At 38.0% G+C, this 26,820-nt stretch overlaps 1 protein-coding gene across 1 annotated transcript; it reads left to right on the top strand.

The window, feature by feature from the left end:
• The first annotated feature begins 2,896 nt into the window (after positions 1–2,896).
• Positions 2,897–26,673, top strand: LOC139168382 (putative lysosomal acid lipase/cholesteryl ester hydrolase). Its single transcript, XM_070753961.1, has 10 exons — positions 2,897–2,999; positions 5,149–5,266; positions 10,715–10,913; positions 11,703–11,812; positions 16,317–16,446; positions 18,147–18,153; positions 18,479–18,625; positions 19,373–19,444; positions 25,311–25,376; positions 26,325–26,673. The coding sequence occupies exons 1-10, from the start codon at positions 2,898–2,900 to the stop codon at positions 26,559–26,561; spliced, it is 1,188 nt and encodes a 395-aa protein (XP_070610062.1). The 5' UTR covers position 2,897; the 3' UTR covers positions 26,562–26,673.
• Positions 26,674–26,820: the final 147 nt, after the last annotated feature.

Consider the following 26,820-nt stretch of genomic DNA (forward strand, 5'->3'; position numbering starts at 1 on the left):
AGATTATCTACGGTTGACCTATCCAGATTCCTAAGAGGTCAGTAAGGGGCGAGTACAAGTGCACTAGAGTGCCTTCCGTCCCCTGTCCTATTACTCTCCTATATATCCTATATCTCTTCTTCTATTCTTTCATGATATACTCTATTCCTATATATATATATGTATATATATATATATGTATATATATATATATATATATATATATATGTATGTATGTATGTATGTATGTGTATGTGTATGTGTATGTGTATGTGTATGTGTATGTGTATGTATATATATGTGTATATATTCTATATATTCTATTCCTATATATTCTATTCCTATATCTTCTTTTCTATTCTTTCTTAGATATATTTTACTACGAGTATCTCCTCTATAACCTTCATCATGTATTTTACTATGTGTATATTGATATATACTCACTAAAACCCTCATTGTGTATTGGACAAAATAAATAAATAAAAAATAAATAAAAATGATGAACAAACATCATCACAATGACAAACTACTATTAAAACTAAATTTTTATGGCATTTCTGGATCCCTGCACAAGTAGATAGCTGCATTCCTGTCAAACAGGCAACAAATAGTCAAAGTAGGGAGTACCCTATCAAATCCTGCATCAGTTTAACAGTGGTGTCCCCCAAGGCAGTGTTTTAAGACTCACACACTTTCTACTTTATATAAATGATCTTTGCAATCACATTATAAACAGCTGTGTCCTCTTCACTGATGATGTAAAACTATTTAACACCAACAACAATGCTGCTGCCCTACAAAGCAACCTTGACTATGTGTAAGAATGGTCAAACAATTGGCAACTCCAAATCTCAACCAACAAATGGACTGGCAACAAAAACCAGAACACAAATATGGATATGACCTCATAGATAAGGACCTTGGAATACTTATCTTAAATGATCTAAGACATTCACTTAATTAGCTGATTCACTTAACAATTTAAGGGATTTGCTTAGCAAAAGGTTGTAAATTCAATCTCCTTGCTTAGCAATGGAACATTTGGTTCCAATTCTGGTTGTAAGTTGAAGATTATATGTTCTAAATTTTCACCTTCTTTTAAAGTTAAAAACAGAAAACATTCTTCTGCCAAGAACCTAACTGTGCCCAGAACCTAACTGATCTAACTTTTATCAGTGCCAGGCTTTTATTGCTTGTAGTATTAATCTATTTATGTATCATGTTATTTTATTATTTATATTGTTTAATTAATTATTAAACAAGATGGGCAGCTACATAAAAGTTTTAAACAGAAAAAATAAATAAAATCTATACATCATCATCATCATTCTTTCCATCATAGTTAAGCAAAAGATTCATTAGAAGTTACAGAAATATCAAATAAATATATCATTGCTGATCAAATAGTTCAATTTTATATTCCTTCTTTTTGCTTTGACTTGTAAATTTTTCCTATGACACTGCAGGATTTAATCTTTCATTGATCTTAGAATTTAAAAAGGAGTCTTCAAAGCTTTTACCAACCTACTTTTAAAATTTCATAAAGAGGCACCATCCATGAGTTCTTTCCCAAGGTGTTTCATGTCCAAATCCCATAAAAAGTGAACATCCTTAAGCATAATGAGACATACAGATAATGAGAAGCCTCAGACAATTGTGTGGCGGTTTCTGTTTTCCTGGATTGTCTTTTGTTTCCCTGAGTCAGCCAACTGAAAACTTTTACTGGATACAGATTTTAACCTAAGGGTTTTCTTAGAAAATTTGTTCAGCTTATCTCTTACATCATCATTTATAATCACCTAAATTGTTACATTCACCAACTTACTTGTACTTAGCATATTCTGTTAAACTTTATGCAGCATCTCTTCAGTATTCCAGGTTTCCAGGACAATAAACTTAACAGGTAAGCATTAGACTTTTACTACTGAATTTAATTTTCTTGCAGTGACAGAACTGACCAATAATTCTAGCTGGGGATCATGGAGTTTGAGTCATTTAAAGAGTCAGGTTTCAGAATGATTATTATCCAATACTTTGAAAACATAGAGCAGTCAAAACTCTGTTTTCCTACATGTATGCATTGAAATATGTGACATACTTCCCTCATTCTCATGTACCTTGTTTTCATTTTCAGTACATGACAATGAGGAAAGCATACCACATACTTCAATCCACACATACATTTATAGTGTAGACGAACAGGTTTTGTAGTTATCAAAACCAAGATCTTTTCTTTAATAATATTTTCTTGTTGCATCCCTGCATCCTTAATCACATGGACCATGTTGATTGGCTATTGCAGTGTTTCCCAACCTTGGCAACTTGAAGATATCTGGACTTCAACTCCCAGAATTCCCCAGCCAGCATTTGCTGGCTGGGGAATTCTGGGAGTTGAAGTCCAAATATCTTCAGGTTTCCAAGGTTGGGAAACACTGGGCTATTGCCTAGAGTGGGAGCTCCTGTGCCTGCTGTAGGCTGCTGTGCCTGACAGCTCATGTATAAAAGAGATGTCAGAGCATGGCCGAGATGAATCATTTTCCAATGTTCCTATCATTCTGGTTGTTCTGCTTTACTGAATAAAGAGTTCGGCTTGAGATGGCTTGCTAGTTTTCCTAATATTTAACACTTCTTAAATGACTTTAAATTATTTTTTGAATGTAAATAGTTTTTTTTAAAAAAAAGAATAGATTGTTTTTATTAGTATAACTATTATTCCTATAGTGAGAATGGTCGGCTATTCTCAGAGCATAAATCTAGGAAATGCCAACTAATAAAAGTTGCCAAATTGTTTTAGTTGTGAAGACAATACAGTCAGGCCTTTGGGAAATATATTCTAATACCTATCAAAAATGATTCCTGAAGATTTTCAGGCATTAAAATTATAATCTTAAAATATAATTATTTTACTCACAGGTGGGATGTGGGTGCTTCTGGCATTGGTATGCTTAATCCAGAAGACTACAAATTCAGAATACTCTTTCAACAGAAGACATTTGAATCCTGAAGGATTTATGAAACCCGTAAGTTGTTTATATCAGTGTTTCCCAACCTTGGCAACTTGAAGACATTTGGACTTCAACTCCCAGAATTCCCCAGACAGTGAATGCTGGCTGGGGACTTCTGGGAGTTGAAGGCCAGATATCTTCAAGTTGTCAAGGTTGGGAAACACTGGTTTACATAAAACAAGAATATATTTTTTTCTGATTGTGTTCATTGCTTCAGTCCTTGACATACCAAGAGTATCTTAACTCATCACTTGGGAAGAACCTCTAAAGTAATTTAGGGAGATTCTGGTTAATCCAGGTTGTCCCAAAAATGCTTTTTCCAAAAGGCAACTGTCTTTTGGAAAACAAGTTTGTCTTGGGTTTTTTTTTTCTTATAAGAAATGAGAAAAGAAATGTTTCAAAGAAAAAGTTAAGAAAGTCTCATTGCCTTCTGGAAAAGGCACCTTTGAGTGAGACAACCTCTGAAGTAGAAATCCATTTGTTCTGAAGCTCCACTATTTATAATGATGTTATGTTATTATAATATGACAGAACCAGAACATGTTCTATTCCGCTACCCAGTAGGGATAACAGTACATAATTACAAGGTACAGACCTATCCTAAGAGTAACTCATTTAGCAAAACTGTCAAATTGAGAAGCTTTCTTGAACAGCTCCAGAGTTGCCATAGGAGACGGGAAATCGTGCCTCGCAACTTTAGTGAGGAATTCACACGTCAGTCAAAACAAAACATATCCTAGCTGGCCAAAGTCAAGGCCATCTCCATGGAGCCCTACTAAGGCCAGAGAGAGTGACTTCTACAACCCATGAAATTGTTCATTAGGGAATTTGATTGGTGACATACCTTGGGTGGAAGAGTAACGGGGTCAGAGGCTAGGCGCAAACTGGGTGAAGTCAGAGCTGGTTGTGCCAACATGGCATTCTTAATAAACAACTGGATTTTTTTTTTTAAAAAAAATTCAAAATGGCTTGAGGCTCCTGATTTTATTAGAGCATTGATCAGAACCCTCACATCAAGCCAGCTCTACCAAAACTAAGCAAAAATGACTGGGATTCATGAGGCGTGGACTCTCCATTTGTTTTCTGATACCTGAGATGCTTGGAGAGAAACACAAGCCATGTGACAAGAGCATTCATTTGACCCATCATACAAATTTTAGAAGCAAATCAACAGTCAACAAAAGAGCTGCTATTACACCTACCAAATGTCAGCCAGTTGTACTATATTCTAATTGGTCTGTCTGTGATCTAACATGCAGTTCAGGCATAGCTTTTAACTGTTCTGTATTTATAATTTCTGCATATTCCATTATTTATTTGTTTGTTTGTTTGTTTGTTTGTCCAATACACAATACATATTGAAGAGAATAGACATGTAGTAATATATATAAAGAAAAGGATAGAAGAAAAGATATAAAAATAGAGGAGAAGATATATGAAAGGAAGAAAAGCTATATGAGATAAAGGAGAGACAATTGGACAGGGGATGAAAGGCACACTGGTGCACTTATGTACACCCCTTACTAACCTCTTAGGAACCTGGAGAGGTCAATTGTGGATAGTCTAAGGGAAAAATGTTGGGGGTTAGGGGTTGACACTACTGAGTTCGGTAATGAGTTCCATGCTTCAACAACTCGATTGCTAAAGTCATATTTTTTACAGTCAAGTTTGGAGTGGTTAATATTAAGTTTGAATTTGTTTGAATCCAGGATTGCTAATTCACTAAATCTGAAGATAGAAACATGTAAGATTGACGGCAGAAAAAGACCTGATGGTCCATCTGGTCTGTCCTTATACTATTTTATGTATATCATCTTAGGATGGATGGATGTTTATCCCAGGCATGTTTAAATTCAGTTACTGTGGATTTACCAACTACGTCAGCTGGAAGTTTGTTCCAAGCATCTTTCAGTAAAATAATATTTTCTCATGTTGCTTCTGATCTTTCTCCCAACCAACCTCACATTGTGCCCCCTTGTTCTTGTGTTCACTTTCCTATTAAAAACACTTCCATCCTGAACCTTATTTAACCTTTTAACATATTTAAATGTTTTGATCATGACCCATGATAAATCCACAAAGATATATGGAGCAGAAGTATATTCAACTTATTGAAAATAGCTGTTCACCTTAGATATTGAGTACAAATTTATTTCATTTACAGACTGAAGTCATCCAATATTGGGGCTATCCCAGTGAACAGTATCAAGTTCTGACTGATGATGGCTATTATCTTCAGTTAAACAGGATTCCTCATGGAAAACACTGTCCCCAGCATGAAGGTAAGTCTGAAATGTGGCATTTCCACATTGGATTACATATATATTCAAGTGGTCATTAATGCTGTTCTGCTCAAAAACACATCCTAAAGTTCTGTTCCTGGGTCTATTTGACCCGGACCACAAATTGTTCATTTTAGGTACTTATATTTGGTCTTTTTGAAAACTTTTTTCACTTGGAAACAACTTTGAACATTTCTGCACACAATGAAATGAAAATTGAAAGAAAAAAATAATGCTTATTGGTTTATTTTGCTGATAAAATGCACCCCCCCATTTTTGTGAATTTATTTTCAATTTATAGATAGTTTTGCCTGCAAAATTCATTCTATTTTACTAAAGTTGATGTGGGATTGGTAGCTTGAACATTTCTGAACATAATGATATGAAAATTGAACTGAAAAAAATGATGCTTATTGGTTTATTTTGCTCATAAAAGGCCCCCCATGCTCATTCTCAAATTGGCTTATACTCGAGTAGGCTTATACTTGAGTATAAGACCATATGATCTTATATTCAAAAATAAACCGATAAGCATCAATTTTTTCAGTTCATTTATATTTTTCTTTTGATCAGGAATGTTCAATTTTCTATATCAAACCTTTTGGGGGGAAATCCTTTGGAGATTTGTAGTCTAAAAAAATATAAACTGACACAAAATGCTCAAAAATTGGGGGGGTATTTTTGATGAAAATAAATCAATAAGCATCAATATTTTCAGTTCAATTTTCATATCATTTTGTTCAGAAATGTTCAAACTAGTTTTCCAGTGAAAAAGGTTTTCAAAAACACCAAATTTAAGTACCTAAAAGAATTTATTTTTCGGGTCAAATAGACCCAGGAACAGTACAAAGTGTAGGTAAAATTTTGCCCAGAAAAAAGTTAGCCCCCACACCCCAAAAATATTTTTATGATGATCAGCAGTGTTAAATTTAGTAAATCAATGCCTAAGATATTAAAAATATTTCTGATTTGGATCCTAATTTTTTTTAAAGTGAAAATTGTTTCAAGCATTTGTTTGGGGGGGGGGTGAGGACTTATTTCTGATAAAAAACCCAATAAGCATCATTTTTTTCAGTTCATTTATACTTTTCTTATGTTCAGAAATGTTCAAACTACCAATCCCACACCAACTTTAGTAAAATTGAACGCATTTTGCAGGCTAAACTATCTATAAATTGAAAAAAAAAGTTCACAAAAAGGGGGGCTGCCTTTTATGATCAAAATAAACCAATAAGCATTATTTTTTTCAGTTCAATTTTCATATCATTGTGTGCAGAAATGTTCAGACTACTTTACAAGTGAAAAAGGTTTTCAAATTGACCAAACATAAGCACCTCAAATGAAGAATTTTCCAGCCGGGTCAGGGAGACCCGGGAACAGAACATTAGGCCTATTTTTCCCCAGCAAGAACGAAGCCCCCACCCCCCCAAAAAAATTCTCAGAAAGAGAACCCCTGAAATGTTGCAAAGTCATGAAATTTCATGTTTCAGATATGCAGGGAAACCTTTTTACAGGGTCTCAAATTTTGATTTCGGGTCTCACAGACCCGAACAGAACACCAGGTTTAAAACTTAGTCTGCCTTTGGGGATAGGGCAGGGGTGGGTTCCAATGACCATCCCCACTGGTTTGCATTGTGACATTTTGCACATACGCGCTCAAGCAATTTGACTTCTATGCATGTTCAGAAAGTGGATTAAGCCCAAAACACAGCTATGGAGCTGATCAGCTGTGCTTTAGGCAAAGAAATAAAGGTCAGTTTTAACAGGGTGGGCGGGGAGGCTTTTTTCAAAGCACAGAACAAGGAGAAGCCATCCAAACAAAGGAAAATCAGAAAAAGAGATGGCAGCAGAAATGGATGGGCACAGACAGAGCCAGATTCCTGACTCCAAAATTACATCATCAGCAGGTTGCTAACGTTCGGAACCCACCTCTGGGGCAGTGGAAGAGTACAAAGCTATTTCTGTTTTCAACTTTGGAAAATAGCTTCTTTTTAAGCCGTATTATATATTCTACAATGTGCAGGTGTTAGCAGTATATTATGATGGGTGGTTCATTCCAATATTCCTTTGAACTTGTGGAACTTGTGGAACCAAAGCAATGATAGGTTTCTTCATAATGAGAGCTTTGCCTTTGGTGATCTGGATACAAGCACCTTCTGGCTCTTACAGGTGGAGCACCTGTGGCTGGATTCAGGAGATAGTTAAGGTGTCAGGCCCAAAGTAATATGTGAAGTTTCTCTAAGGGAAAATTATGCCATTTGCCTTGTCATGAAAGAAACATGGCAATCTGTCTTCTAAAGGGAATAATCCTTATTCCAGCTGTACTTGAGAACTTTCACTTAATCTCCAACCTTACACTGATCTCCAATATTAGGAAAAGTTTTTAAGAAAACGTTCCCATTATAGAGGAATCCAGGAGAAGTGATATCTTCATTACTCTGAATCTTGGTCATGAAACAGAAACCGCATTGTCCATTCTAATTGAGATGGTAGACAAAGTATAAACATGATTGTGACACCCCTGAACTATGGTATGTTCCTAAACTAGCATCAAGAGCTGGGAGTAGTAAGCATTACTACGTGGTTATCCGTAAATAACTCCCACCTGAATGTGTAGTCCCTATTGGTAATAATGAAGGGAGACTAGTCAAGCCTTGATTGATTGCTCCAGTAGGGAATATTGCAAGACTTAGAGTTAGTGAAGTTTTGAAATGGTACTGGAGGCTTCGAGGGACTAGATAGCAATAGCATTAGCACTTAGACTTATATACACAGTGCTTTGCAACCCTTTCTAAGCAGTTTTCAGAGACAGCATATTACCCCAAAAAATTGAGTCCTCATTTTACCTACCTCAGAAGGATGGAAGGCTGAGTCAATCTTGGGCTAAAACAAGCTCATATAAAATCCTGCTGACAATTAGAATTGCTACTTTATGGGGATCCATTAACTTTGATCCTGGTCTTGATAAGGTCAGGCTCACCCCAAAGAGCTGGTCCATGACTTGTGCATCTTCCTAGTTCTACTTTACATTGCTGGAAAGAAAAGCCAGGTCAAGAGTCCCCTTCCAGCATCAACCACAAGAGCAATTACAGCGCTCCATGGACCAGGGCACCTTTGTGACAGGAACCATGTGCATCTGACAAACTGAATACTATATTTAGTTAGTTAGTTAGTTAGTTAGTTAGTTAGTTAGTTAGTTAGTTAGTTAGTCCAATACGTAATACACATTGAAGAGAATAGATATGTAGTAATATAAATGAAGAAAAGGAGAGAAGAAAAGATATATAAGTATAGGAGATCATATATGAAAGGAAGAAAGGATAAATGAGATAAGGAGAGACAATTGGACAGGGGACGGAAGGCACACTGGTGCACTTATGCACGCCCCTTATATGGTGTAAATTGGGTTCCCCCTAAGGTCAGCCTGGAAGCTACAGCTGGTGAACCATATGATAGCCAGACTGCTTCTGTAAAGATGATACTGATGATGCATGGGTTACCACAATTATTTTGGCTCCAGGAATGATTTTAGGGAATTATGTAATTTATAGCTCCATCAAACTCTTATGTTATTATATATTTAATATTCTCCATTTTTGTCCAATTTATTACTATTATTACTATTATTACTATTATTACTATTATTACTATTATTACTATTATTACTATTATTACTATTATTATTACTATTATTACTATTATTACTACTATTACTACTATTATTACTATTATTACTACTATTACTACTATTACTACTATTACTACTATTACTACTATTATTACTATTACTATTATTACTATTATTACTATTATTACTATTATTACTATTATTACTATTATTACTATTATTACTACTATTATTACTATTATTACTATTATTACTATTATTACTATTATTACTATTATTACTATTATTATTATTATTATTATTATTAATTTGATTTGTATGCCACCCCTCTCCGTAGACTCAGTCCCATCTGTCCCCCCGATTTATTTCAGTTCATCAGTTTACAGATGTTATGAAACAAATATCAGTGATGGATTAGGGTAGCATAATTAAGATTTTGCAGATATCTGGATTTGAAGGCCAAACCGCGGCTGACAGTTTGTGTAGCAATACAGTAAGAACTCACCTATCGCTGGTGTTACGTTCCAGACCCAGCCACGATAGGTGAAATCCGCTATGGGGAATTTATCGACTGATAGTACTTATTTAAGTATTTATATTGTAATTGTTTGGTAGGTTTTCATTGTTTTAAGTGTTTATAAACCCTTCCCACACAGTATTTATTTTAGATACAGTATTTAAATACAGTATTTACAATTTTAGATATTTTTTTTTTGAAAAACCTGCCGATTGAGTTCCGCGGGCTGTTTAAATCTGCCAATCGACTTCCTCAGAAACCCGCGAACCAGCGAAGATCTGAGAATGATTTTTATCATTAATATTTCTTGAAAACCCGCAATGAAGTGAAGCCGCAGTAGGTGAAGCGCGATACAGCGAGGGACTACTGTATATAGCCCCTATTCAGAATACATTACACTAACTGCATCTTTTCCAAGGTTCTTGTAGTTGGCCCATAATAATTTGGCATTTGATTTATGGGGCTCTCAACAAATGTGCAAGGGTCCAAGTTATATTTTGACCTTTTAATCCAGGTCTCTACAAAATTGTAATGTAAATGTTTGTTTGTTTGTTTGTTTGTTTGTTTGTTTGAAAGGGACCTTTCAAGTTATCAAGTCCAACCTCCTGCTCAAGCAGGAAACATTACACCACCCCAACCAGATGGCAGTCCAATTTTCTTTTGAATGTGTCAAGTGATGGGACATTCACAACCTCTGCCGGCAGGCTGGTTGATCACTCTCACCATCAGGAAGTTCTTCCTTATTTCCAGGTTGAATCTCTCCTTGGTCACTTTCCATCCGTTGCTCCTGGTCTGGCCCTCTGGTGCCATGGATAATAGTGTGACCCCCTCCTCTTTGTGGCAACCCCTCAAATATCTGTATGCTGCCATCATGTCCCCTTGGTCCTCCTTTTGGCTAAACTATCCATGCCCAGTTCCAGCAACCTCTCTTCATATGTCTTGGTTTCCAGTCCCTTTATCATTTTAGTTGCTCTTTTCTGTACTTTCTCTAGAGTTTCAATGTTCTTTTTGTAATGGGGTGACCAAAATTGAATGCAGTACTCTAGGTGTGGTCTGGCTAGGGCATTAAAGAGTGGTATTAATACCTCCTTAGTCTTGGAGTGTATCTCCCTGTTGATGCAGGTTAAAATTGTGTTGGTTTTTTTAGCCGCTGCTGCATATTGCTGGCTCATATTTTGTGTGTTGCTGCAAAGGCATTTAAACAAGGCAGAATGTATTTTCTCAATTAATACATTGTTTCTGGAAGAGCCTTGTATTTATAGATAACATACAATAAATCATGTATTCTTGGATTCCTTGGCAGAACCCAGACCAATTGTTTTATTGGGACATGGCTTTCTGTGGGATGGGAGATGTTGGATCGCAAATCTTCCTAGCAACAGCCTGGGATTTTTCCTAGCAGATGCTGGCTATGATGTCTGGATAATAAATTTTAGAGGGACCACTTCGTCTAAAAAGCACAAAAAGTTTTCAATTTACCAGCAAGAATTCTGGAATTTCAGGTAAATTTTAAGGAAAATTGATAATGAAAAAATTTGGTCAATTCTACAAATTTATTGTTTTAGGGTGAATGTAAATTAAGAATGAACATTTGCATTTTATATTAGCCAAGTTTAAAATAGATACAGTAAGCATTTACTTAAAAAGCAATGTCACAAAATAGAAATACATAAAAATAACATGTTATTTTGTTTAACCGTGATATATTTTTATTCTAGTTTTCTTCATTTAAAAGCTTTTGGTTGCCTTGGCAAAAATGTGAATTTTGAAGACAGAAAATAGGGAGAAAAAATATTTGTACATTTTAATCTGTTTATTTTTCATGGGTTACTGAAGCTTCTGTATTTTAAAGGTACAGATAGAGGAAGATTCTTTGACCAAGATATCTAGGATATGGGAACATATTACACATATTTCTTATATATGGCCATCTTATGATTACTAAGATTCTGGGGAATCCAGAGCATGATACCATGGTTTTCGAGACTGAAGGATGCCAATGTAATGCATGATTACTAAATAATGTCCTGGAATGAGTCATATACCACAAAAAGTAGGCTTAAAGTAAAAAAAAGTGTAATATAGTATAGCATAGCATAGTACAGTACAATCCAAAGAGTACAGTACAGTACAGAACAGTGCAATAATATAAATTCCTTAAGAGCCTTCAGACCAAGGCCCCATTAAATTACTATTACCAATACCATTACCAGGTCCAACATTAAGGTTCAAGGATAGTAAGAAGCAAATAAAGTTACAGTTGTGTATTTTTATGTATTTTTGTGTTATAGTTTTCATGAAATGGCAATTTATGATATCCCAGCAACAATAAACCTCATTCTAAATAAAACAAAACAAGACTCTTTATATTATGTTGGACATTCCCAAGGAGCAGGACTAGGTAAGTTAAGACACAGTCATAGATTCCTTGGTATTTCAATTGGATTTTATCTTTTGGGCTCAGAACCAAACGCCTAGCTGACCTCGCTAGCGCTGCGGGAGTAAAAACACCATCTGCACATGCGCAGATGGTGTTTTTACTTCCGCAGCGCTACTTCGCGAAAACCCGCTCGTTGCGGGGGGTCCTGGAACGGAACCCTCGCAACGAGCGGGGGATCACTGTATACCAAGACCGTTATATATATATATATATATATATATATATATATATATATATATATATATATATATATATATATGTTTTCGTAAATTTTCACGGGTATATGTATGTAGATTGTTCTGAGTTCGGGTTTTGCCCTGTGTAATGTTTTGCATGTCTATGCGACGTTTCGGTAAAATCACATTTACCATCATCAGGCTGGAGTTCCAATCTCTGTGTTTTTGCAAATGAATATTAGCAACTGACATTCCTTCTTAGCATGTAGTGTGGGGGTGGAGATTTGCTTTGAATGTAGCAAATAGATTGGGTGACTATGCTTCCGTGATCTGATTGGTTGGTGTAATCATGGTTATAGAAGGAATGGTATGAAGATTATGAAGTGTTTTGTTTAAGTCTGATTTCCAAATATAAAATTCTAAAATCATAATAATTAAAGGATTGACATATTGATTATAATGAAGTTTTTATTTTGTTTAAGGCTGGTTTCCAAATCTCTGGCAGACGTGAGGTATCATCCCGTTTATTTAAACAAAAAGATCTTTTTTCAATTTCAATAGCTTCTAGAGAGATTCTTTTATATAAATTCTCTGTTTTGTGGAGTAATTTAGTTTTTTCAAAGTCAATTTCGTGCCCTGTTCTAAATTACTCCACAAAACAGAGAATTTATATAAAAGAATCTCTCTAGAAGCTATTGAAATTGAAAAAAGATCTTTTTGTTTAAATAAACGGGATGATACCTCACGTCTGCCAGAGATTTGGAAACCAGCCTTAAACAAAATAAAAACTTCATTATAATCAATATGTCAATCCTTTAATTATTATGATTTTAGAATTTTATATTTGGAAATCAGACTTAAACAAAACACTTCATAATCTTCATACCATTCCTTCTATAACCATGATTACACCAACCAATCAGATCACGGAAGCATAGTCACCCAATCTATTTGCTACATTCAAAGCAAATCTCCACCCCCACACTACATGCTAAGAAGGAATGTCAGTTGCTAATATTCATTTGCAAAAACACAGAGATTGGAACTCCAGCCTGATGATGGTAAATGTGATTTTACCGAAACGTCGCATAGACATGCAAAACATTACACAGGGCAAAACCCGAACTCAGAACAATCTACATATATATATATATATATATATATATATATATATATATATATATATATATATATATATATATATATATATATATATATACATACATACATACATATATGTTAAATGTTTTTAGCTGATTTCACCGAAACGTCGCATAGACACTCAAAATATTACACGGGGCAAAACCCGAACTCAGAACAATCTACATACATATACCTGTGAAAATCTACGAAAACACACACACACACACACACACACACACACACACACATATATATATATATATATATATATATATATGTAATAAGTGGCATTCTCCTTTAGATTAAAAAAAGGGGAGTATCTTAATATTGCTCCCCAAATTTGTTTATATTTAGACTTCTTATTTGTAGGACCCCTGTACTCTCTCTCACTTGGTGGCTTTCTTGTAGACATTTCAGTAACAAATTGTATAACATCAGCAGCACAATCTTCTATTGAGACCTTTAGAAGTTGAATACCCATTGGAATTTTTGCATCCGGTATAACCTACTTCTAAAAAATCTTGCTGAGTTGTGAGTTGAGAGAAATCTTAGAATTAACTGTTTACATCATGGACAACTACTACATAGGTTTCTGACATTAATTAACAGATATTTACTCCAACTAGGGGAGAAACTTTATTTGAGTTCTTGAAGTGAAATCCCTTGAGACATTATTGAGAACTGAAGATAAGACCAATATTACACAGAAACCAAATTCATTTTTATCAAGACAAATATGCTGCCCAGATTAGATATCAAGCAGACATCCAAGTGACAGACCAATTAGATCAACTTCAGTCACCACTAACTGTTACAACTTCTATGTTGGTAGTTTCTCTGCTTCTTGCAATCTCTCTCTTTTTCTTATTAAATCTTTCACCAGATAGGCATGGGTGGGCTACTGCCCAGATGGGGGGGGGGCGCAACACAGTGGGGTAGTGAAAATGGAGCTCCACCCCAGAACACCCAATTTGCACTGAAAGATGTTGAAAGAAAATGCAGGACATCCTGCATAAGCCATGCCCACAGTGTTGTAGTAAAACGTTTGGTATCACTGCAGATAAGTATGATTGGATTTCAGAGCTTAGGGCTAAAGACCATAACAGATGGACAAATAATGGGAAAAGTGCCAAAATAATGTTTTATGCTCATTGTTAGATATGCTTAGGTTATAAGATACTATAGTTGCTCTCTATGGATCAGAGATGGGTTTCAGCAGGTTCTGATCAGTTCTGGAGAACCAGTAGTGAAATTTTTTAGTAGTTTGGAGAATAGGTAAATACCACCTCTGACTGGTCCCGCCCCCATATATTTGCCTCCAGAGTCCCAGCCGATCAGGAGGAAATGGGGATTTTGCATTAACCTGGAGTAGGGAGGGAATGGAGATTTTTCTATGTCCTTTACCTGCCACACCCACCAAGCCATGGCCACAAAGCCACACCCACAGAACTGGTAGTACATTTTTTTGAATCCCACTACTGCTATGGATGTAGAATTGGTAGAATGATTTGTTAGGCCTTCTAACCCAGTGTTTCCCAACCTTTTTGGAGCCGCGGCACATTTTTCATAATTTCAAAATCCTGGGGAACATTGAGGGGGGGGGGGCTAAAAACGTTTGGACAAAAAAATCTCTCTTTCTCCCTTTCACTCTATTTCTCTCTCCCTCCCTCTTTCTCTCTCTTCCTTCCTTTCTCTCTCCATCCCTCTTTCTTTCTCTCTTCCTTCCTTCCTCTCTTTCTGTCTCCTCCTTCCTCTCTCATCTCTCTTTCCTTCCTCTCCCTCCCTTTCTCTCTTTCCTTTCTCTCCCTTTCTGTCTATCCTTTCTATCTCTCACCCCTTCTCCCTCTTTCATTCCCTTTCTCTCCCTCCCTTTCTCTCTCATTCCTTTCTCTCCCTTTCCTTTCTATCTCTTTCTTTTTCTCCCTCCTTCATATCTTCTTTCTCTCCCCCCTTCCTCCCTCTTTCCTTTCTCCCCCTCCCTTTCTCTTCCTTTTTCTCTATCCTTTCTACCTCTTACTCTTTCTTTCTCTCCCTCCTTCATTCAATTTTCTCTCCCTCCCTTTCTCTCTCTTTCCTTTCTCTCCCTGCCTTGTTCTCCCCTGGGGCTGCCTGTGCCTGCCCTGCACCACCCAACACGGACGGACAGCCCCTGGTCGTCGGTTTGTTGGCCCGCCCCACACACGGAGGGAGATCAGGCTGGCGAGGGCAGTAGATCTGCGTCCCCAGCCACTGGAGGGAAATCGGGCTGGTGGGGGCGGCGAATCCACCTCCCCAGCCGGGCGGAGGGAAATCGGGCTGGCGGGGGCAGCGAATCCACCTCCCCAGCCGGGTGGAGGGAGATCAGGCTGGCGAGGGCAGTGGATCCGCGTCCACAGCCGTGCGGAGGGAAATCGGGCAGGCGGGCGGGTGGCCGCGGCTCCCTGCACGCCCCTGGAAAAGGGTGCGTGGGGGGAATTTTGGGGTACGCTGGCGCAGGTGTGCCCAGCCTACAGGGAATGGTGCCCGGGGCCGCTGCACCCGGCAGCCTCCTGTTTCCGCTGCCATTGCCCTCCCGCCGGGCCCGAAAGGACACTTGTTGCCGCCTCCACTGGGAAGCTCCAGCTGGGCGCGAAGAATAAAGCTCAGCTTCCGGTCTCAGAAGCTGAGCTTCACGGCACACCTGATAATGTCTCACGGCACACCAGTGTGCCGTGGCACACCGGTTGAAAAACACTGTTCTAACCAATAATGGGCATATTCAACAATACTTCATTCAATTGATTGACAGTTTATGTCTTTTAAGTGTTTCTCCCCACTATCAAGTAGATCAGTTAAAGGCATTAACTGACAATGGGAACAAATTTTAGATAAAAATGACCAATAGAAGCAGTGAAATTCTTTAAGTTTCAAATGGGAAACATAGCAGAGTTTGTGTTTTCTTGGAACACCCAAACAATTCTTTTTCTTTTTTCATAAAAAAGAATTCTCCCCAGACTGAGAATTAATAAATAAAACCTTCCAACAGTAGAAATATAAAAATTGTGGGGTTTAATTTGTATGTGGGGAGAAAGAGATTTTCTCAAAAAGAGGGATAAGATTCAGGCCATCCCTAAAAATACATAGAGGAATCATGCAATCCTGATATTTTAATCCTTCCTTTTTTGCAGGTTACGTGGCTTTTGCGAACCTGCCCTGCATCACTGATAGAGTGAAGCTCTTTATAAGCCTTACACCTGCTTATAACCTGGAAGGTGTTAGTGGGCTACTTGGTGTAATTGGAAGAATTCAGAGAAGTAGGTATTTACCTACTCAGAGAAGTAGGTATTTACCTATTCAGGTGTTCCACCTGTATGCTATAGAGCAGAGGTCCCCAACCTTTTTTGCACCAGGGACCGGCTTTAAGCTAGACCAGTTTTCCACGGCCCGGTGGGGGGGGGGGGGCTTTGGTCAAATGGGGGTGGGGTTATGGAGGGGTGGAGCTTAGTGACGCAGCCCTCCACACTTCTCCACAGGGCGGGGAGAATCAGGAGGCTCCTTTGGCGGCTGGGGGCTGCCTGGCTTTGTGATTTTGGCTGGGGGGGGAGTTAGGAAGGTCCTACTTCTCCCCCCCCAGCCAAAAATTCAAAGCCTATCTGCTGGATACGGGCGATGAGTGGGACAGAGCGGCCCGGAAGCCTCTTGCAGCAGCTGCCACAGCCACCGGCTTCGGCACCGCTCGTCCCGCTCATCGCCCGTATCCAGCAGATAGGCTTTGAGTTTTTGGCTGGGGGGGGGAGAAGTAGGACCTTCCTAAGTCCCCCCCCCCAGCCAAAAACTCAAAGCCTATCTGCTGGATACGGGCGATGAGTGGGACAGAGCGGCGCAGAAGCCTCTTGCAGCAGCTGCCACAGCCACCGGCTTCGGCGCCGCTCGTCCCGCTCATCGCCCGTATCCAGCAGATAGGCTTTGAGTTTTTGGCTGGGGGGGGAGAAGTAGGACCTTCCTAAGTTCCCCCCAGCCAAAAACTCAAAGCCTATCTGCTGGATACGGGCGATGAGTGGGACAGAGCGGCGCGGAAGCCTCTTGCAGCAGCTGCCACAGCCACCGGCTTCGGCGCCGCTCGTCCCGCTCATCGCCCGTATCCAGCAGATAGGCTTTGAGATTTTGGCTGGGGGGGGGAGAAGTAGGACCTTCCTAAGTCCCCCCCCAGCCAAAAACTCAAAGCCTATCTGCTGGATACGGGCGATGAGTGGGACAGAGCGGCGCGGAAGCCTCTTGCAGCAGCTGCCACAGCCACCGGCTTCAGCGCCGCTCGTCCCGCTCATCGCCCGTATCCAGCAGATAGGCTTTGAGATTTTGGCTGGTGGGGGGGAGAAGTAGGACCTTCCTAAGTCCCCCCCCAGCCAAAAACTCAAAGCCTATCTGCTGGATACGGGCGATGAGTGGGACAGAGCGGCGCGGAAGCCTCTTGCAGCAGCTGCCACAGCCACCGGCTTCGGCGCCGCTCGTCCCGCTCATCGCCCATATCCAGCAAATAGGCTTTGAGTTTTTGGCTGGGGGGGGGGAGAAGTAGGACCTTCCTAACTCCCCCCCAGCCAAAATCACAAAGCCAGGCAGCCCCCAGCCGCCAAAGGAGCCTCCTGATTCTCCCCGCCCTGCCCGACACCCCACCCTGTCCTGCATAATGTCCTCTGCCGGGAGGGCAGCGGCGCCGCGGACCGGCTGGAAAACCCCAACGGCCCGGTCCCGGTCCGCGGACCGGCGGTTGGGGACCTCTGCTATAGAGTCTAAACCCAGCTATAGGGGGCTAATGCATGTTTTTAACACTTAAACCTTATAAGAAGAATAGAATAGAATAGAACAGAACAGAACAGAATATAATAGAATAGAAACTTTATTTTCACTTTGAATGTACACTAATCAGCATGAAATTATTAAATTAAATTAATAAAAAAAATAAAAATAAAGAATCTTCAGAGTACTATCAGATATGGGATAAATTTTATGACTGAATAGAGGCAAGAGGTAGAAATTTGAGAAAGTAATATTATGAATATTAATAATGTAAATATTGAAAATAAAAATGTATATAACTATAGTGATGGATAAAAATGCAAATAAGAAAATGTAAAAAGACATTTAGTCTAAACTTTTTGGTTATATTATTTTATCACAGCTATCGTATTATTACTATTGCTATTAGTTTGTATGTTAATATTTACTATTAACTTTTTTTTGTTTCCTTTTATCTGTAAGTACAATGATACTCTGACAAGGCACTTGTTTTCAAAATATTTATACATTTTTTTCAAAATTATAAAAAATATTGATGGGTCATTTTATTTTGCAGCTTATATGGGGCACTAAAGAATTTTCCATTTTTAGTGAGAAAGTTAAAACCAATTTGATTTATGCATGCAGCTACCCAGGAATTGACCAACTATGCCTACAAAGCATTTTCCTTATAGGAGGGTTTAACCCAAAAAATCTAAATGTAGTAAGTAAGCTCTATTTTTATTTATACTTTTTATAAAGAAGGTACTTTTAGCCAAATGAAGTACAAAAATTTAGTTTTTTAACAGAATTGTCAGTCTGGAATATCTAACCTGATTCAGTTGTCTCAGCCATTAATATTCAATTTTAATTCCAATTTGACTTCTGTGGATCTCACTCCATGTTTAGGAGGTTCCTAAGGGGAAGGTGTGCATGTATGCCTATCGTCATAGACATACTGGTATGCCTATCATCCCTATCAGATTAGATTTTCTTATTTTGTTTGTTGAAATTTGTAATTTCTGTTTGACAAATAATTTTTTTAAAAAATGGCCTGAAACAGATTCAGGCATTTTGTAACTTTTCTGCTACTAGTCATTGCAACTTCCATTCTATATATTAAAATATTGAGAAAGTAGAATGATGTAATTGGTTCTCTCCAGCCGATCAGATTGAGATAAATTTAGTGAACTGGCCCCTAGTTCACCATTACAAATTCAAGGAAAAATTATTATAAATATTTGGGGAGACATTTTTAAAGGCATATAATAAGAAATTACTTATTCACATATTGTCCCAATAGTGTTTTCCTATTGTCTGTGGTTATGTGCAATTTTTTTTAAAAAAAATTGAAGTATGGGAGGAAACAGTTATTTCCCCAATTTCTTTGTATCTTACAACAACATAACAATAAGTAATCTTTTCATATATTCCCTCAGGATAAAAATGTAGATTCTTTTTGATTTTTCAGAGTCGGGCAGATGTGTATGCCGGGTTCAGTCCTGAGGATACATCAGTAAAAGACATCAATCATTGGAGTCAGGTAGAGCATGGTTTAAGTTTATTTTCAAGGCAAATCGAAATGGAGGTCAAAGTGTTATACTTATCTAAATGGTTTGTATGAGTATAAAATGCATGTTAAATAGGGTTACTTGTTTGTTTATTGGTCATGTAGTTTTAACATTTTTACTTGCTTCCATTTTTTAATAAAATGTTTTTTGATAGAGAGTCCCCCCCCCCACTTACCACATTGTGGGGTTCCTTAGTCAAGAAACATGGTATCTAAGAGTCCTTCTCCTTCCAAACCTAATAATAAATTGTTTGATATTTGATTTTAAAAATAAAATAAAATCAATATTATACAACAACCACTTCATTACCATTAAAGTGTTTTTTTTACTGTTAGTGCTTTATAAATAATTTTTGCACAAAACAATGATTTATATACCAACATCAAGGAACTCTCTCTCATCATTACCAAATAGAGAGGACACTAAGAGGGGACTCTGGCAAGTTACTGTATTTTATACTGTTACTATGTACTGTACTAGCTGTGATTTCACTTTTTTGGCTGTACAGTATCTGGTTATTTTAAAATGTTGTGTTGCTTTTGTTTTTATTGTAAAACCGCTTAGACAAATCATGGCCAGATAAATTGGATAAATAAATGTGATAAAATCTAAGATATGTGGACATGTATGGGTCCATGTTGTTATTTTTATCATAAAGGTAATTTTCCAAAATCTACGAGGAATTAATTTCCAACAATCCTTCATTCTGTTCTGCCGGGCTCTATGGTATGAGTCTCCGAAAAATTCAAGGGTAAAAATTTCAGACCCACACCCACTTGAAAGTTCAAAAACAATGTTCTTTATCACAAAATTCAAAAGAAACAAATCACCCTTTTTGTATTATAAAAAGTACTAGTCCCAAAACAACCTTGTAGGCTGTACAATCCCCTTAATCAGTCCTAAGTACTTAGCTAGCAGCTGTGAAGAAACGTCACAGCCCTCCTTCTTCCATGAAGTAAGACACACACATTTTTCTCTGCTTTGGTTTCCAAGTTGTGAAAAATCAACAAACAAAGTTCAGAAACAGCAAGGCACGGTCCTGAAGAAACTACGATCAGATAATCTTCCACAACGGCCAAGCCAGCACACTGCTATTTATATCAGCAGCTCTAATTACTGGAGCCCTACCCAAACACAGGTGGCCTCTCTTATCTCCTGTAATATTTCTTCAATTGGTCTCTTCTATGCATAATTCTGCACATGCGTAGGTCTAACACTTCCTCATCGAAATCGACCAAACATAATGGAGATTGGGTTCCTGGGCTGTGTGCCAAGCCCCCCTCTTCCAAGTCACCCCCCACCTTCTTCTTCGTCCGAGGAAACTGCACTACCTGACTCTTTCGGCAATAAAACAGGCCTATGACATGTTGATGTTTCCCCTGCCTCCACCTCTACATTCCTTGGGGCAGAAGCTGGGCCAGAGCCAGCCTCAACACATTCACTATACATTTCCATGTAAAGGTCTGTTCAGCACCAATATAAGATATTTTTTATCTCAAGTTTTATTTTTTATTTAAGATTTCACATTACATTTGGGTTAGTTCCTTTTATTAGTTGTACATATTTGACATTTTAAAATTTATTCAATATGCTATTACTTTACATACTTAGCAAAATAAAAAATAATAAAATAGTAAATATTATTTTTCACTGTTTAGCGGTTTTGCTCTTTTAAATAATTTTGTATTTTCTTTATAATATTCCAAATAAAAAATATTGTACATATATATCTATCATATTAATATTTCTTTGTTAAAAAAGTATTTTTATTGATTATCATAAAAGGACGAACAGGACAGACATACATTTAACATATACAGGGGCTATAATTGCCCCCCTCGTAGCAGAAGTCTTTCTAATACAGAAAAGAAAAATACTAGAATTTGTAAAATCAAGACAGTATTTTAGGTAAGAAAAGAAGTTTTTTTCATGTAATTTAACCTTTCTTAATAATAATAATAATAAAGGAAGTAAAAAAAGAGAAAAAATCCAATTCATATACAGTGATCCCCCGCTCGTTGCGAGGGTTCCGTTCCAGGACCCCTCGCAACGAGCGGGTTTTCGCGAAGTAGCGCTGCGGAAGTAAAAACACCATCTGCGCATGTGCAGATGGTGTTTTTACTCCCGCAGCGCTAGCGAGGAGCCGAAGATTGGGGGCGGCGCGGCTATTTTAAAACATCGCCGCCGGCATGGGGGGCTTCCTAGCAGCCCCCCAAACCCAGGTTGGGGGTCCGGGGGGTGCTGGCAAGCCCCCCATGCCGGCGGCGACAAGCCGTTAGCTGGCGCTGGCTCTCGGCGCTTTCGAGCTGACTCCTGGAGCAAATTCGCTTCAGGACTCAGCTCAAAAGCGCCGAGAGCCAGCGCCAGCAAACGGCTTGTCCACGCTCGCTCTCGCCGCTTTGGAGCTGAGTCCTGAAGCGAATTCGCTTCAGGACTCAGCTCCAAAGCGGCGAGAATGAACGGTGTGGGCAGGCGAAGGGCGGGCGGCAGCGAGGAGTTTGCGTGGGTGGTGTGGAAACTCCTTGCTGATGCCCGCTGCTCGCCCTCCCGCCAGCAAGAGGGGGAAGACCCAGGGAAGCCGCCCAGCAGCTGATCTGCCGGGCGCCATCTACGCATGCGTGCCCATAGAAAAAAGGGCACGCATGCGTAGATGGTGTTTTGACTTCCGGGTTCAAAAATCGCAAATTACCCTGTTCGCAATGGTTGGGGACGCAATAACCGGGGGATCACTGTACATTTTTCTTTGTATTCCATTCATTTAACCTTTTCTTAATTCAACCATACAGAAATCTTTTCCCAAATATTATAAAACTTAGATTCTTCTTGATTTTTTAACTGCCTCATCATCATATCCATTTCTGCACATTCTATAATTTTCCTTATTACTTCATCCTCCATAGGGATGTCTTCTTCTTTCCATTTTTGTGCATAAACTATCCTAGCCGCTGTCAAAATGTGGGTTATTAGATAAAAAATATCCTTTTTATAATTTTGGTTTTTTATACCTAACAAGAAAAATTCTGGAGTTTTCTTAATCTCATGTAGCGTAATTTCTTTTATCCATCTTTCTATTCTATTCCAATATAATTTAGCTTTGTGGCAAGTCCACCACTGATGATAATAGGAAACTATTTCTTGTTTACATTTCCAACAGTTTGGGGACATATTTGGGAACATCTTAGCAATTCTATTGGGTGGCAAGTGCCACCTATAAAACATCTTAATCTGGTTTTCTTTCAATGAAACTGATCTCGTTATTTTCCAATTATATGTCCAAACCTTTTCCCAGGTTTCCAAATCAATTTCTTTTCCTATGTTTTTACACCAACTTATCATATCGTCTTTTAATGTCTGATCTATATTTTTATAACTTATCATGTATTTATATGCTTTCCCTATTAGTTTTTTCTGATTAGTAATTAACAAATTCCCTAAATAATTTTTACTCTTCCTGAATGTATATGTTTTGATATCTTTTTGATACCTAGAGTGGATCTGTACATATTGCCACCAATCAATTATTATCCCCTCTTCTTGCAATTTTTGTCGTGATTTTAATTTCATTTGTTCATCTATTAATTCTTTATATTTCGTTATCTTCCTTTCTTGGATTAAGTTAGGGTGACAAACTGCTTCTATTGGAGAAATCCACTCAGGGATAGTTAAAAATTGATCTTTCTTTATGTCCTTCCAAACCTCTAATAGGGATTTTCTCATTGTGTGTTTTTTAAAGTAAGAATGTGTTTTATCTTTATCATACCAGATAAATGCGTGCCAGCCCAGCATAAGATCATAGCCTTCCAAGTTTAGTAATCTTCTATTTTCTAGGGTTATCCAATTCATTATATAGTTTGGCAATCTAAAGAGAATTGAGAAAGAGAATCATATAAATGAGACAAAGAGCACTAAAATAGCTAAAAAAATAAAGTATACAATATAACTCTTAAAAGAATACCAAATATACCAATGAAAAAAGGAAAGGGGGTTTTATATACTTAAAGTAGATTTCTTCTAAAGTCAGGTTTAGCCACCAAAGTCTTCCTCCAGGATAAAGTTGATCTTAGGAAATAGTCTAATATTTAATCCAGAATATAGCTGATTATAGTCCAAATTGAAATTATAATCCAATTATAGTCCAATAAATTGTGGCAAATTATGGCAGGGTTGAGTCCAAGGTAAAGTTATAAATCCATTGTATTCCAATAAAGTCCAAATTGTCTTAATGTATAATTCAAGTTCAAAATTGTAATCCAAATTATAGTTGCAGTCAAATTGTATCAAGTTATAGTCCAAATTAAATTTATAATCCCATTATAGTCCACAACTAATTTTATTCATCCACAATTAGCTCAATTAATTGTCCAATTTAATCTTCTTCCAGCTCGTTGATTCCTAATTATTTAAAGCAAATATAAGGTGCAAATTTCAAATTTCAAAAAGCCGATTAATCCATTACAGTTCAGTCTTTTATTTTTATTAGGTGTATTTTCTGTTCCACTGTATTTATTCTTTCCTTTTTAACTTTTACATAAATTTAAGTTCTGTTTGTTTTCAAAAAAGGTGATCCTTCCACAAACAAAAATAAGTCCGGGAACAATAGCTGCTTCCAATTCTCTTTTCCCTGTTCTTTTAGGTCTTAAATTCGTGATTCTTAATTCATCATTCTTCATCTGCCCTCATCCCCTAGATTTCTCTTCAGGAATGGGAAATCAACCATAAAAGATGATATTTCTTTCTATTTTTACGATTTATGCTTGAGAGAAAAAAAAGTTCCGGCTGCTTGTTCCCTTTTGCCCAAGGATATAAACTTTTCCTTCCTTCTCTTGTCCACCTTTAATTTAAAAAATAATTTCTTTTATCTTTAAAAGTTGTGGAATCCAAGAATTTAATATTGTAACTTACTTTCTTCTTTTCTTCTCTTTTGTTCTTCTCTATCAGTCTTATTTTTGTTGACTTCTTCTAATCGTCTCTCCCTTCCTCTGGTGCGGTCGTGCTGCTGTGGCCGTGTCCTCGGCGAAAACCAAGACATGGTTCTTCCTTCCCCAAAGCTGCGGGGCAATCCTGCATTGGTTGCTGATCAATTTCCTGTCACAATTCAGTGTTGGTTATGACCTATAAAGCCCTTCATGGCATCGGACCAGAATATTTCCGGGACCGCCTTCTGCCGCACGAATCCCAGAGACCGGTTAGGTCCCACAGAGTTGGCCTTCTCCAGGTCCCGTCGACTAAGCAATGTCGTTTGGCGGGACCCAGGAGAAGAGCCTTCTCTGTGGTGGCCCCGACCCTCTGGAACCAGCTCCCCCCAGATATCAGAGCCTTTCGCAAGCTCCTTAAAACCCACCTCTGTCATCAGGCATGGGGGAATTGAAATTTCCCTTCCCCCTAGGCTTATAGAATTTATACATGGTATCCTTGTATGTATGAGTGGTTCTTTAAATTGGGGTTTTTTAGATTGTTTTTAATATTACATTTGTTTACATTGTCTTTTCATATTGTTGTTAGCCGCCCCGAGTCTTCGGAGAGGGGCGGCATACAAATCTAATAAATAAAAAATAAAATAAATAAATGAATAAAAAATAAAAAATCCCTTCCCGCCGGAGCTTTGCCGTTGGCTCCTCGGGATCCAAGAGACCCCCTGTTCTTTGATCAGGCCGTCCGAGCATGATCAGATCGCAAAACAGTGACCTTTGGGGGGGGAAGGGAGTGTCGGGGACAGAGCCCTGTCCCGGATCTCCCGCTGCAGCTCCGTTCCAAACTGGAAGTCACATTAATATTTCTTAACAGTAAGAATTTATGATTAATTTTTAAATTGTAGATAATAGTTTCATTTCCTTTTAGATTATACTTTCTGGGGAATTCAAACATTATGACTATGGTGATAAGAACAAGGAAATATACAACACGGTAAGAAAAAGTATGATTTTTAAAAATTTCTAGTGAAATACTAGTGGTAAATGCTAAAATGGTAATGGTGGCTGCTTCAGAAGTAAAGGAGAGGAAAGCAAAGCCATAGGAACAATCTCTGAACAAAAGAAAATGTGATAGTAAACACAAATTTAGATGTTCACTTTCTCTAAACACTTGAAATTAAGACAGTATCATCTGGCTGCAAGACCATAGAACAGTGATAGCAAACCTTTTTTCCCTCAGGTGTCAAAAGAGTGTGCATGCCTGCAATAGCATGCATGAATGTGCCCACACCCATAATACTATGCTTTTCCCCCATGCATGCTTACACAACTGCCCCTCCCACCACGCTTCCCCACACACAAGCACACATACTTCACTGAAGCCTCCGGAGCCTATGGATGGTGAAAAATGGGTCAAATGGGCCTACCGAAAGTTAGTTTCTGAACTTTCAATAGGCCTATTGTGCCATTTTTCACCTTCCCCAGGCTTCAGTAGTCTCTCCTGAAGCCTGGAGAAGGCAAAAATGGCCTCCCCACGCCCTGAGGAAGAACTAGTTCAACTGGCCAGTGTGAACATGTGTCCTGGAGCTGACATAGGGCAACACCTCATGTGCCTGCAGATATGGCTTTGCATGCCACCTGTGGCACTCGTGCCAGAGGTTTGTCCTCACAGACAAAGAAGGAGGAAATGGAAAGGTATCATAAGTTAATACCTTTTTTTATCAAAGTTATTAGTGATATCCTCTTGAAATTGCTGTCCTCTTGCTTTCTGGTGCCACACCTTAACAATTAGTCACCTACTCATCATAACTTTTCTATGATTGTAAGCTAATTCTGACAGTTGACTTTAACCAGCTGTCAACATTCCATGAATCCATCAGACAACTTCTCTGCACAGTGGGTGATTCTCAAATCACATTCTTCTTTTTTTCTTCATCCATAGACAACACCTCCATTTTATAAAATAGAAGACGTTCATGTACCAGTAGCCGTATGGAGTGGAGGAAAAGATATTGCTACAACAAGAAGAAATGTTGAATCATTGATTGCTCGAATCACTAATTTAGTTTTTTATAAAGATATTCCTGACTGGCAACATTTTGATGCTGTCTTGGGTTTGGATGCGGTACAACGCTGTTATCCCGATATTCTTGAACTGATGCAGAAATACAAGCATTAGTATCAGTATTGGAATCTGTGGAGAAAACAATATTTCAGCCGCTTGCCTGTTTCTTGAAATCTTAGCATGTAGCTTTCTAAATGAAACGATATTATTAAAAAGCAAATTATGCATACCCTTTAATAATTTCATGTTTTCTATTTTTTCTCTAGTTTACTACTTTTATACTTGTTTAGTTCATTACTTTACTTGATTGCTTGTATTACAGAAATTCATGTAAATCAAAGTTTCTTGAGCAGATTAGCTGATATATTTTATT

Source organism: Erythrolamprus reginae, chromosome 5, assembly GCF_031021105.1.
Source record: "Erythrolamprus reginae isolate rEryReg1 chromosome 5, rEryReg1.hap1, whole genome shotgun sequence".
In the NCBI taxonomy this organism is placed as follows: domain Eukaryota; kingdom Metazoa; phylum Chordata; class Lepidosauria; order Squamata; family Dipsadidae; genus Erythrolamprus; species Erythrolamprus reginae.

Excerpts from the sequence above, each read along its gene's own strand:
- LOC139168382 (XM_070753961.1), top strand. The coding sequence starts at position 2,898 with ATGTGGGTGCTTCTGGCATTGGTATGCTTAATCCAGAAGACTACAAAT. Across the intron at positions 5,267-10,714 it reads ACACTGTCCCCAGCATGAAG|AACCCAGACCAATTGTTTTA; the intron begins GTAAGTCTGAAA and ends ATTCCTTGGCAG. Across the intron at positions 11,813-16,316 it reads TTCCCAAGGAGCAGGACTAG|GTTACGTGGCTTTTGCGAAC; the intron begins GTAAGTTAAGAC and ends CCTTTTTTGCAG.